The following is a 14,118-nucleotide window of genomic DNA, read 5'->3' on the forward strand; positions in this document are numbered from 1 at the left end:
GGAATCCCGCTGTGGCGAGGCCGCCAGAGCGGGATAGGTCCTGCCATGGCGGGACAGTAGCGGTTATGAGGTGAGCTTTAGTCCCCCTAATGTTGTTCTCTTCCAAGTGAGATGTTAATTATCCTAAGGCCATGTGATGGTGTGAAACTAAATATAGTAGACGGGTTAGACGGAGTTAGTACTGGCCCATAGTTTGAAAACTTCTCTATGTGATAGAAGGGCTAGACCTTGATCTGTATTAGAATTGACAGCGGACCAACTAGAAAGGATGAAAGTTAGGCTTGAACGACTCTAATGAGGTTAATGAGGATGATAGGAGTTTTGCATAAGGTTTGGCAGTGAATCTCTTGAGAGCATGTTTCTTCTTCTCAATTCCTTTATATTATGCAGTGGGTATCGGATTGACTGATGATGCCTACCAGTATGTGTTGTTTGTGTTGATACCACTCTTGCTATGCCACTTGGCATAGTCTGGTTGCAGAGTCAGTGATGTTTCACAGGTAAAGACGAAGATGAGTTTCTAACCGCTTCTACTCTTCATTCCTTATGGTGGGACCTGTGTCTTGCTTTTATTTATACTTTGTATCTTTAGAATCTCTTGTACCTGTTTAGACTAGTATTCTTGAGGGTGTTAAGTATTTCTTGTAATAAACCTTGGTGTATTCCTGACTCTTTTAGGAATTATAATGTATTTTGTTAAACTTTCGCATGATATTTTGTAAGGTTTTTTCTATCTAGGTATTAGAGTAGGTGCCCGCACGGCCCGATGGAATGGATCGTGACACACGATTTTAAAGAAGTAAAACAATAAATAAAAATTGATAATATAAGGGTACAATACATATTTTGAAAAATCAATTAGATTAAAATAGAAAGAATGTCTACTGTTCAAAGTTGAGGGGAGGAGGATTTTTTAAAAAACAAAGTTGCGGGCCGCAAATGATTTTCTTCACAAAAATTACGGATGGGGAAAGGAAATATGAGGGAGTGCGGATACAAACTCTTACCAAAAAGATGAAAGTTTAGATAACTAATCAATTGAACTACTAACATCCTCTCCCACCCCCACCCCACACACAAAGAATAATAAAATAATAATAATTCAAGACAAATTGAAATATCTTTTTACCTTTATATTCTTGTCATCTCCATTAGCAATAATTTTAGGGGTCGTTTGGTGGTTGATTAGAAAAGAGTTATTTACGTATTAAAAATAGCGTAAATTTATACATTGTATAGTAGCAATGTATAAAGTCCATAAACATACAAACTTTTTCAATTGAAGATGACAAGAATATGTTCTAATTGCTATCTCAGAAATTTTGATTATGTGAGATATGTTCTAATTTCTCCACCTCAATGTACAAACATGAGTCCTCAAAGAATGTTGGAAATCTATGTTGGTTATGAATATCCTTCTATTATCATATATCTGGAACACATGATTGGAGATAGTTTTACAGCAACATTTCCGTAGAAATGCCATACGCCAATCCTAATACTCACAAATTCATATTTACAGAAATAAAGAATGAGGAGTAGACAATTACAATTTACAACCCAAAGAAAGTGAAAGTTTAGTAGTTAAAGAAACCTACAAAATATAGTAAATATCTTAAAGGAAAATGTAGTAGGGGTTGCAAACCAGATGATACTCAGCTCGGTTTTGAAAGATACAGCACTACAAGATTATACCAAGTTGAGTGTCCAACAGAGAAACTAGGAAACAAAATGGATTATAAACAGATGAATTAGCAATGATGCATCTTGACCAGAACAAGAAGCTGAAACTAGAAGAATAAAGAGCTGCAACTGTACAAATCTGGTCCAACTTCCAATATATACTAAATAGAGTTTTAACAAATATTAAGGAGATTTCAGTACCATTACCTTCTCAATATTTAGATTCTTATAGACAAAGGTGATTACAAACAGTGAGAGGTCGTTATTTAACTCCGTGGATAGTAGTAGAAGACCATGCAATAACTACTATGGCATCTATACTATAGCCATTCTTCCTACTGCTAGCGCTAGGGCTCTAAGAGAGCATTGAAGCAAAATGCCTATTCCCTCTATCTCGAAGAGCATGTTTTCGCTAACTGGGGTGTAGGAGGCAGACCTTACGCCTCGTATAGTTGTTAAATACATACTTTTGCAGACTATTATCCAAGCCATATTAGCTCCAAAGTACTGACACCTACACATCAAAACAGAAAGTTATAACTCATCTGCCCTTTTTGCGTAGTTTCACGGAAGCTCAGCTTTACTTAATAGACATACTAAACAGACTGCTATGGGCTTGAGCTCTCGTCATCTGAACTAGAATCGTGCGTCTGTCGCTCCTGGATTGCAGGAAATAGTTGTTTATGTATGTCTGGCAAAGACTCGGGACAGGATTCTTGGGAAGGAGATGTTGTTAATGCCTGTTTTCTAGGAGTCTTAACTGGCAACTTCTTTGAGTTTCTCACCACAGTACATGCCTTGTCCAACATAATAAAAAAATCACTAACGACTGAAAAAAGACGCAAGCCTTCGTCCTTCCCTGAATTTCCATGGAAGTAATCTCTTGTGCTCTTAACCAAAGACATTATCTTTTTCTCTTCTTCTACTATGCAAGTAACCTCCTGTTCTGCATGTTGGATAAAATTTGTGAGTGTATAACGGAACTTACTTTCTTCCTCCAAACTTCTCATATCAGTGTCCAGGAACTCTTTTGTTTTCACTAGTGACTGACTAAGCTTCATGACAGCTGCACTTAAGTTCTTGCCATCAATAAGTGAAGCTTTTCTTACATTCTCAAGCTCGCTGCTTAAACCTGAAACCACCTGAAGACCAAGGTTACGGTGATAATCTGCCGACTCCTGAGCAAGATCCTCTACAAGATCTCCTGTCTGCACACTGGTAGTGCTTTGGTTCTCTTTTAATCTACGTGCTGCTCTTAATCCTTCAGATCGAATAATTTCCTGAACTACAAAGTTCAAGAGTGTGGTCTTTCCATCAGTTCCTTTCACATCTGAGAGTTTCAAAAGTGTGTCCAGCTTGAATGCCTGTGCACCACCTCGGAAGGTACCATCATTCATGCGGTTGCCAGTTTTCAGAACTGCTTCAAGAAGTTTCAGGAAGAGTCTGCTGTTTCTCAGTTCCTTACATGCGACCTGCAAGTCACAATGATGAGTAAAAAGCAATTCCTGATTCCCTATGTGAAGTAATGAAACAATAACAAGAGAACATTCTAAAAGCTCTTCCATATAATCACGAAGTACAGCGAGATACTAAAATTTCCCAAGGATGGCTATAATTCCCTTGAAATCACTAGCCAATACACATCTTCATTATGGTATTTCAGGAGAGAAAGATTTCAAATAATCTTCTGCACTATCAAAAATTCAAAATCAGGTGACACTGTTGGTCCAACTGTTTAACATTCAACTACAATATTTCACACAAAGTGAAATGACCCCTTTCAATTGAAAAAGTCTGTATGCTAATATAAAAAGTGAGAAACCATGAATCTAAGAAGAAAAATCGGGTGAGTCCTAGTAACCGTTTTATTGCTGTGATTATAACACAAAGAAATGGTCCCCCCTTTCACAAAGAAAAGTATACTTTTTGCCACTAATAATCTAAAAGAGCAGTTGATTTCCTTTATTAGTTTTTCTTATCATTCTTACCTTTTTGGAAGTATGATATGACAACATGCAGAGACATCTCCACAGATGAAAATATCAGTCACATGATATGCAACACATATATGTTACTCCCTCTGTCCCATTTTATGTGACAAACTTTCCTTTTTAGTTTGTTCCAAAGCGAATGACACATTTCTATACTTCGAATTAATTTAATTTGTGAACTTCTCATGTAACTCTCAATGAGATGATTTCTAGTCACATGAATGTCTGACTTGTTTTAGACCAAAGTTTCAAAGTCTTTCTTTTTCTGTCTTAAACTCTGTGTTCAATCAAGCACTGTTATTTGCTTTGTTTTCTTATCTGAGTTCATATGGATGGTATGTGTATAGTTGGCAAAACCACCAAGCAGAGAATCAACAGATAAAACTGAGACCAAAGCAGAATAACAAGAAATTTTCACCCTAAACTGCAACCATTAAATTATAAGAAACTCAGTATTTTACACTTTACCTCTAATGTCGCAAAGGACTCTTTAATGGAAGAAACTTCTTCCTGAAGAGAACACATGAGAAGCAATGCTTCCATCCGTTTGAAGGCAAATGGAATTGCAACCATGGACTTAAGAAAACGTTCAGCAGGACCGAGCTGAGAAATGTCTCCAGCAAATAATCTGAGTTTTAGTTCTTCATCTGTTGTTGGTGCCATCTTCAAGAGAGTTCGTATGAGTTCAGGAGGCAGCTCATTACCTAATAAGAGACTTAAGTAATTAGATATAAGCTTCATAAACCTTCTTAATGAAAATAATACATAATTGAAACTACACGAAATTCGCAAGATCTAAGTTGTACCAATTGACGTCAAATTTTTCATGATTTAATATTAATAGCAGTTAAGATCTATTGTGTGTGGCAAGCTACATGAAAATAAGGAAATTTTTGTCATTCTGAAACTTCAATATTTTTCTTGGGATTGTTTGGAACGTCTTCTAAAAAACAGCGTATCAAATAAGTACCATACCAAATGTAAATGATTGAAGTAATACCATAGTTTTCCAATTAACTTCATGCTTTACAAACTTTGCTACATTTTGTTTTGCAAGCTGAACTAGGACATTGTTTTCAACGTATCCAGTTGTAACTAAATAAGCATATGCTATCATTCAAAGAATACATTTTCTCCTTACTGGTCTGCTCATCCCTTAATGTGTTAGTGATTGCTATCTAGGTGATCGTTGGCATGTTGCAACACACATAATGAAAATTTCAGATGGGACATTATCTTGCCCTTGAACACAAGAGTAAATACAGCATGTGCGGACGTTAAGATGCCGATTTAATTCAAATCCATGTTCACTTTTCCAAGAGAATGACATGATAAATATAAAATATATCACGATTACTTAAAATATATCCACAATCTGAGCGTTGTAGAAATGCGATTGTTCAAAATTTTAAAAGATTAAAATAAACTCATCTGACAAAGAGTGCAATAGCACGTGTCGAGGGTAAAATTAGAAAAGGTCGATTGAGAACGGCTTAGCATGTCATGCAAGAAAGTCAATTATGGAGGCACCGTCCAAGCAACCTTTTCAAAAGTTGGCAGCAACTTTTGAAAAAGTTGTTGCCCCTTTTTGACAGAAAAAGTTTGGCAAGCAAAATTAATGCGTAAAATTTTTACGCGTTTTCTTCCTCCTATAAATAGAGGGCCTCGTGCCCTTATTTAATTCATTCAAAAAAGGAGAGAGTAAGAATACAAAGAGAGTTATACACCAAGATAAATATTATAGTCTTGAGTGTCCTCTTTAGTAGTTGTTCCTTTTATAAGAGAGAAGTGTTTATTGTTGTTTTCTCCTTATATTTGAGAGCAGTGTATTCTCATATTATCATAGTAAAATCCTTATATCCGTGGTTTTTCCCCTCTATCTGTTTGAAGGGTTTCCACGTAAAATTCTCGTGTCTAATTTATTTTCATTATTTATTATCGTATCAAACTTTAGTTGTGGTGCTTCCTCTCCCCAACATTGGTAGTAGAACCCTCGGTTATTCTGTCTATTTTATGCGAATGTACTATCTATGAATAGTAATTTTTTGTGAATAGTAAAATTCAGTGAAAAGTACTATTCACATGAATGTGAATAGTAAATTTTGGTGACGGTATATTTTGTCATGATTGTTCACAAAAATATTCAGAAACGATCTAGAAGGGTGTGAAGCAAATAACAATGTCGAATACAACAAAGTTTGACATTGAGAAATTCAATGGGACTAATTTCTCATTGTGAAAAATGAAAATAAAAGCGATATTGAGAAAAGGACAATTGCTTAGCTGCAATTGAAGGCAGACCCACAGACTTTATTAATGATAGCAAGTGGAACGACATAGACAGCAACGCAGTTGCTGATCTACACTTGGAACTAGCTGATCAAGTGTTGTCTAGTGTGGTTGAAAAACGGACTGCGAAGGAAATATGGGATACTCTTACAGGATTGTATGAGGCCAAGTCTTTGCATAATAAAATCTTCTTAAAAAGAAGATTGTATACTCTTTGAATGACAGAGTCCATGTCAGTTACTGAACACATCAGTACTTTGAATACTCTGTTTTCGCAACTTACAACAATGGATTGCAAAATAGAGGGGACTGAACGTGCGGAGCTTCTACTTCAAAGTCTGCCTGAATCGTATGATCAACTCATCATCAACCTGACGAACAATACAGATAGTCTAGTTTTCGATGAAATTGCAGCCGCTGTCTTAGAAAAAGAAAATCGACGTAAAAATAAGGAAGACAGACAAGCAAGTTCGCAGCAAGCTGAAGCTTTGATGATGGTGAGAGGAAGACCAACAGAATGTGGCCCCAGTGGGAGTCACAATCATGGTAGATCTCAATCAAGAAGTAAGAAGAATATCAAGTGTTACAACTGTGGCAAGAAAGGGCACTTCAAAAAAGATTGTCGATTCAAGAAGAAGAGTGAACACCCTGAGCCATCAAATGCTTAAGGGAATATTGCAAGTACCTTGGATGATGGAGATATTTTACGTAGTGAAGCAATATCAAATAATGAAGGCAGAAAACATTTCACTGATGTCTGGATCATGGACACAGGTGCAACATGGCATACGACTTCCCGAAGAGAATGGTTCCATCAATATAATCCTATCTTAGGAGGGTCTGTGTTCATGGGAGATGATCATGCTTTGGATGTTATTGGTATTGGGTCCATCAAAATAAAGATGTATGATGGCACGATACGCACCATCCAGGAGGTACGATATATAAAAAACTTGAGGAAGAATTTATTGTATTTGGGACAATTAGATGATAATGAATGTTCATATAAGATTCATGGTGGAGTCATGAAAATATTCAAAGGAGCGCTTGTAGTGATAAAAGCAGAAAAACTTGCTGCAAATCTATATGTGCTTAAAAGTGAAACACACCAAGAAGGAGAAGCATCAACCGCGTCAGCAAGTTCATTTGAAGAATCAACGATGATATGGCATCGCAAACTTGGCCATATGTCGGAATGAGGTTTGAAGATTCTTGCTGAGCAAAAGCTTTTTCCAGGGCTCAAAAAGGTTTCAATGCCCTTTTGTGAGCATTGTGTTACCAGTAAGCAAAATAGACTGAAGTTTAGCAGTTCCTCTGCTAAAAGCAAGGAAATATTAGATCTGGTCCACTCTGATGTATGGCAAGCACCGGTGGAGTCCCTAGGAGGAGAGAAATATTTCATGTCATTTATCGATAATTACTCTAGGAGAAGTTGGGTATATCCAATCAAGAGAAAGGCAGATGTTTTTCCAGTCTTCAAAGAGTTCAAAGCGTGGATGAAACTTGAATCTGAGAAAAAGATCAAGTGTTTAAGGACAAATAATGGAGGAGAATACACTGGTGATGAATTTGATGACTTCTGTAAACAAGAAGGTATTAAAAGACAGTTCACGGTGGCATATACTCCACAACAAAATGGAGTAGCAGAGCGGATGAACAGAACCTTGTTGGAACGGATAAGAGATATGTTAGCAACTACAGGGTTGAAAAAACCATTCTGGGCAAAATCAGTCAAAACCACCTGTTATGTGATCAATCGGTCACCATCAACCGTAATTGATCTGAAAACGCCAATGGAGATGTGGACAGGAAAACCAACTGATTATTCTCACTTACATATATTCGGAAGTCCTACTTATGTTATGGACAATACCCAAGAAAAATCGAAGTTGGATCCAAAATCCAGGGAATGCATTTTCTTAGGGTATGCTGATGGAGTCAAGGGGTATCGCTTGTGGAATCTCACTGCCCGCAAGGTGGTAATCAACAGGGATGTTGTATTTGTTGAAAACAAGCTACAAGCAAAAAAGGTAGCACTTTGAAATAAAAATCAGAGACTAGTACAGTTGAAGTTGAAGAAATAAAAGAAGTTCCAGTTTCTTCTGAAGCAGCACCAGAGCACGAAGAACAAGAGCAAGTTGAGATCGAAACTTCACAAGTTCGACAGTCAACTAGGGAGAGAAGAGAACTATCTTGGCACTCGGATTATTCTATAGAGAGCAATGTTGCATACTGTCTATTAACAGAAGATGGAGAGCCTTCAACTTTTCACGAGGCTATGAAAGGTCAAGAATCATCTCTTTGGATGGCAGCAATGCAAGAAGAAATTAAAGCTCTTCATAAAAATAAAACATGAGATCTTGTTCAATTACCACAAGGAAGGAAGGCCATTGCAAACAAATGGGTCTACAAGATCAAACGCAATGGTAATGATCAAGTGGAGAAATATCGTGCAAGATTGGTGGTGAAAGGATTCACTCAGAAAGAAGGTATAGACTTCAATGAGATATTTCTCCGGTGGTCCGACTCACAACAATTCGAGTGGTCCTGGCGATGTGTGCTACATTTGACTTGTACTTGGAGCAGTTAGATATCAAAACTGCATTTCTTCATGGAGAGCTTGAAGAAGAAATTTACATGCTCCAATCAGAAGGTTTTGAAGAACAGGGAAAAAAGAACTTGGTTTGCAGGTTGAACAAATCTCTATACGGTCTCAAACAGGCGCCGAGATGTTGGTATAAGAGATTTGATTCCTTCATTATAAGCCTTGGATAAAATAGACATAGTTCAGATCCTTGTGTTTATTACAAGAGATTTGGTGATGACGATTTTGTTATTTTGCTGTTGTATGTTGATGACATGTTGGTAGCAGGCCCCAACAAAGATCGTCTTACAAATTTAAAGGCACAGTTGGCTAGGTAATTTGAAATGAAGGACTTGGGACCAGCAAACAAGATTCTAGGGATACAAATTCACCGAGACAGAAATAATAGGAAGATTTGGCTTTCTCAAAAGAACTACTTGAAGAAAATCTTGCGATGCTTTAAGATGCACGACTGTAAGTCAATTTCTACCCCACTTCCTATTAATTTCAAGTTATCCTCAAGAATGAGTCTTAGCAATGAAGCAGAGAGGATGGAGATATCTCGAGTACCGTATGCATCAACAGTGAGAAGTTTAATGTTCGCCATGGTATGTACAAGACCCGACATTGCACACGTAGTGGGAGTAGTTAGTCGATACATGGCTAATCCTGGTAGAGAGCATTGGAATACTGTTAAGAGGATCTTGAGATACATTAAGGGTATTTCAGATGTTGCAATGTGTTATGAAGGATCAAACTTTATTGTTAAAGGTTATGTTGATTCATATTATGCAGGTGATCTTGATAAAAGCAAGTCCACCACAAGTTATGTGTTTACTCTTACTGGAGGAGTTGTAAGCTGGGTTTCAAAACTGCAATCTATCGTGGCTACATCTACGACGGAAGAAGAATATGTAGCAGCTACACAAGCTAGCAAAGAGGCAATATGGATGCAGATGTTACTGGAGGAGCTCGGGCACAAACAAGAGAAGGTTGCTTTGTTTTGTGACAGTCAGAGTGCTTTGCATCTTGCAAAGAATCCGACATTTCATTCAAGGACAAAGCACATACGAGTTCAGTATTACTTTGTTCGTGAGAAGGTGGAAGAAGGCAGTGTGGATATTCAGAAAATTCACACTAATAACAACCTAGCAGATATGTTTACGAAGCCGATCAACAGTAACAAATTCATACGGTATCGATCTTCTATTGGCCTAGCAGAAACGTAACATTGTAATGATTGGGTAGAAAGGATGGTGTAAAGACTTAATTGATTTTCAATTAAATCTTCAAGTGGGAGAATGCAAGAAAGTCAATTGTGGAGGCACCGTCCAAGCAACCTTTTCAAAAGTTGGCAGCAACTTTTGAAAAAGTTGTTGCCCCTTTTTGACAGAAAAAGTTTGGCAAGCAAAATTAATGCGTAAAATTTTTACGCGTTTTCTTCCTCCTATAAATAGAGGGCCTCGTGCCCTCATTTAATTCATTCAAAAAAGGAGAGAGTAAGAATACAAAGAGAGTTATACACCAAGATAAATATTATAGTCTTGAGTGTCCTCTTTAGTAGTTGTTCCTTTTATAAGAGAGAAGTGTTTATTGTTGTTTTCTCCTTATATTTGAGAGCAGTGTATTCTCATATTATCATAGTAAAATCCTTATATCCGTGGTTTTTCCCCTCTATCTGTTTGAGGGGTTTCCACGTAAAATTCTCGTGTCTAATTTATTTTCATTATTTATTATCGTATCAAACTTTAGTTGTGGTGCTTCCTCCCCAACATGTCATGCATAGACTCCCAAACGTACTATTCACAGGTGAAAAAACATGATAAATTAAGGCGCCACAAGAGAATGAGGTAAGCTTAAAACCAATGTGGACGTAGCTAAGAATAGAACAAGATGAAGAAAATGATTTGTATAGGTGATACCAACTTGTCGGGATTATGCTAAGTTATTGATGTTATACTTACTGAGGTTAGATGTTTTCCAAGAGCCTATTAGTTTGGTTAGAGACTTATATATCAACATAGGGATAAATGTGAGACAGAGCCCTCTAGTATTAGATAATAATATCCTTGAAAGATAAAATATTTTGTACTGGAATGAAATGGACCAAATCGAATGGAATTCCTAAAACGATTCGTACAGCTACCATAAGGAGAGAGAGAGAGAGAGATTTACCCTCCTTGAGAGCATCATAAACTTCTTCTGTGGTCACATTTAACGCTTTGAGAAGAATTGCTAGATTTTGTGATTTCTTAGGATCGATAATCTGAATATACTGAGAGGTTTGATCAAAGGATGAGGAAGCTTTTCTTCGATCATCTTTCCCTTGGTCTCCTGGTATATATCCAAATAAAGAATCCATCATCTCCTCATTAAACCTGTAATAAAATTCAGCAATCAGAATAGTAAAAACAGAAACAGTTAAACTTTCACAGGAGCAAAGTGAATCGCAAGACCAGTGCAAAGCTTACTGGAACGAGCCGGCTTTTATTTCATGCCAAACCATAGAGTGGTCAGGGTTAGCAAGAACCTTGTCCCAAAAGAATGGTTTTAATTTTGTTTTAGGAGCATCAGATTCACCCAATGAGTCACTTCCGCCGGCCTCAGAAGAACGCCCTCTCTGATGTGCTCCAAGAGGTAAAGGCTTTGGCAAACTACCAGGTTTTGGTGGATGAGGAGGGCGAACTTTTGGAGGTGGAGGTGGGCTCGGAGCAGGTGGTTTAGGAGGAGGAGGTGGTGGAGGACCAGGATGCAGAGGTGGAGGTGGAGGTGGCGGTACAGATTTTCCTGGAGGAAGCGGTAATGGTGCATTTGCATTCATCTCAGGTTTTGACAGTTCCACGTCTGCTTCGAAAGAATTATGAGGATCAGCATCGTTTACAGCAGATGCACCCTTGACATTTAGAGAAGAACCTGACAACACAAATCATACAAATTACTGAAATGTAATTAAAAAGAATGATGCCATAAGATAAATTGATCATCATGATATATAAGAGCGAATAGACACCTGCATTCAAATTCAGAGGAGGTTTCCCATCCCTTTGACCATCATTTGGAGCTATTTCTTTCTTTTTATTCTTAACACACAATATCAACAGAGCTAAAAAGGCAATTCCTGCAACGGAACATCCAGCCACTGCAGCAATTAAATAATTTTGATGCTGCTGATTATCTCCCTGAGAATTAGAACCATTTTGTGGTTTATCTGGAGGATTAACAGGCAAAGGTTGGGAAGAATTGGTGTGACTTTGAAGTTTTGGAGGCTTTGCAGGAGGTTTTATAACTGGAGAAGGAGACTGCACAGTTGGAGGAGAGTTAGCGGGCACTTCAATGGAAGGAACTGGAGCATAAACTGGTGATACGGTTGCAGGACCTGGAGATGGAGCGAGGGTTGGAACTGCTGCAGGACCTGGAGAGGGAGCGGGAGACGGAACGGTTGCAGGGCCTGGAGATGGAGCAAGGGATGAAACTGGAGCATGTTTTTTTGGCAAAAATGGATTCTTTCTTTTTCTTAGAGCATGTTTTTTTGGCAAAAATGGATTCTTTCTTTTTCTTAGGTACCTCCTGGGAACGCTTGACAATTGTGAAAAAAGCTCTTCGTACTTGCTAAACCAAGTACTTGATGCATCATCACCATCAGAAACATGAATTGGAACATTTTCCCTTCTTAAGCACTGCAACAAAATCTCCTTCTCTTGGGGAGGCAAATCTTTAATTCCCTTTTGTAAGGTTCTTTTTCTCAACAAAGCTATATCCTGTTTTAAGTAACTATAGCTTCCTGTTGCTGTCTGTTGAATATAATATTCCAGAAATTTTGCAGCTTCAGTACCCTCTTCTAACTCTTCCCTGCAATGAATCCATACTTTATCGGCCTGCATACAGAAGATCTCATCAATTACAGTATTCGGACAAGGCAAGAATTAAGTTAGAGATATGAATTCTAAATACTAATATAACATTGTTTTTGTTTCACTATTATGCAACAGATGCTTCTCCATCTCGCATCTTTTGACAATTCAAATTTGAAGGCTACATTACATGCACAATGAATCAAAACATTCAACAACTAAACTGGCAGCATTGAAATTTGTTAGCCTACGTAATTGATTGAGTGTCCAAATCCAGATACAGAGAACTGGACTACAAAAGTGTGTCAGATTTTTTTTTTCCTTATCCTAGTAGGTAAAAGATACAAAGCAAGAAATTTTGCTGGATAAAAGCAACAGCTTGGGAATACAGATTTACATGCTAGGCTGGCTTGGGGAAACAGAAAATTGACTCCAGTTTTCTTGCACAAGGATCTTCAAAATGCTCGTGCAAGGAAAAAACCTTTGATGCAATACAAATAAGTTAAAAGGAATAGGTTGAAAAGGTTACTGATTTCAGGAGAACAATGGTATTTAAGTTCCAAGGTGGAACATTAGAGATTCTTCCTCATTGTCTTTATTATAGATACAGATTCAATTCTTGTTTCCTACAAACCTCCAAATTTCAGCCATTTTTACAAATAACAGCTTAGTCTCTGAACTTTTGGAAATGAAAAACCTTAGAAACTTTTGCATAGACTCCTAAGCCCATATTAGTTGGTTGTGGGCAAAGACCAGATCGGTTAAATCCCGCTCTTAATTTGAAAACACAAATTCATTTAGATAATGCAAAAGTTTACCTCTTATGAAAGTTGTTAAAATGCATGACCATCTCATCTAAAAGTTAAAGTTGTTAGAGAGAGCATACTTTTATTATATAATTGTATTCTCAACACGCCCCCTCATGTGCGGGCATGATTCTTTTTTATTGGTCAAACACATGGAAAGCCTTTATGAAATGGGTTGCGGTGAGATTCAATCCCACAACGTTTGCCCTGATTTGATACCATGTCGAAATGTGTGACCATCCCATCTAAAAAGTTAAGCTTTTAGGGAGAGCTACTTCAAATTTCAACGAAATTGCTAATACTCATCAGAAATTAGTAATTAGGTATCAGCAAACGAAATTACATTCATCTCCAGATGAATATGAGTGAAATGAAATCCATACCGTATCTTCGTCTATCACAGGAACATGCCAAAGGCCTGCAAAGTCTAAATTGCTTCCCGGAAACTTCCTTTTCCCTTCTGAATCTCTTGCAGCCCAAACACAAAGCAAAGCAACAAAACCAAACGCATAGGCGACCCTTCCCATTATAATATTGATCATCCCATATTCTGGCCTTTCTTTTATTGCATTTGGCATGTATTCAACAACCCTTTTTTTTTTCAAGAAACACCCAATGCAATCCAAGAAACAACCAGAAAACTTCAATTCAATTCAAAGAATTCCAAATACTTCCCAGCTAAAAGAGAAATGAAATATATACAAATGTATAAACAATACAAATGTATATAGAAATCAGATGGATTGTGGCCTCTATAAACACTACAAGATTCAATTTCTATATATGATCAAGAATTCTATTTTAAGGGATTCCCTCAAGTCTTTTTTTAGAAAAATTCTCAGATTTTGGACTTTTTTGGGTCAGATTCTAAGTTGGGATTTTTGTTTGTTGGAAATATTTCATGTTTTTTCGGA

General features: G+C 37.3%; 1 protein-coding gene across 2 annotated transcripts; it reads right to left on the minus strand.

Moving 5' to 3' along the window:
- Positions 1–1,813: 1,813 nt before the first annotated feature.
- LOC129891079 (formin-like protein 3) lies at positions 1,814–14,116 on the minus strand. 2 transcript variants are annotated; one of them, XM_055966329.1, is made up of 7 exons: positions 13,588–14,116; positions 11,558–12,422; positions 11,019–11,460; positions 10,723–10,925; positions 4,143–4,378; positions 2,281–3,155; positions 1,814–2,197 (listed from the first exon to the last, which is right to left on the minus strand). In XM_055966329.1, exons 1-6 carry the CDS (start codon positions 13,780–13,782, stop codon positions 2,292–2,294), a joined length of 2,805 nt encoding a protein of 934 aa, XP_055822304.1. In that variant the 5' UTR covers positions 13,783–14,116; the 3' UTR covers positions 1,814–2,197; positions 2,281–2,291. The 2 variants fall into 2 exon arrangements, with proteins under 2 accessions (XP_055822304.1, XP_055822303.1); XM_055966328.1 differs by having other exon boundaries at positions 1,814–3,155.
- Positions 14,117–14,118: the final 2 nt, after the last annotated feature.

Source organism: Solanum dulcamara, chromosome 6 (genome assembly GCF_947179165.1).
Source record: "Solanum dulcamara chromosome 6, daSolDulc1.2, whole genome shotgun sequence".
NCBI classification, from domain to species: Eukaryota; Viridiplantae; Streptophyta; class Magnoliopsida; order Solanales; family Solanaceae; genus Solanum; species Solanum dulcamara.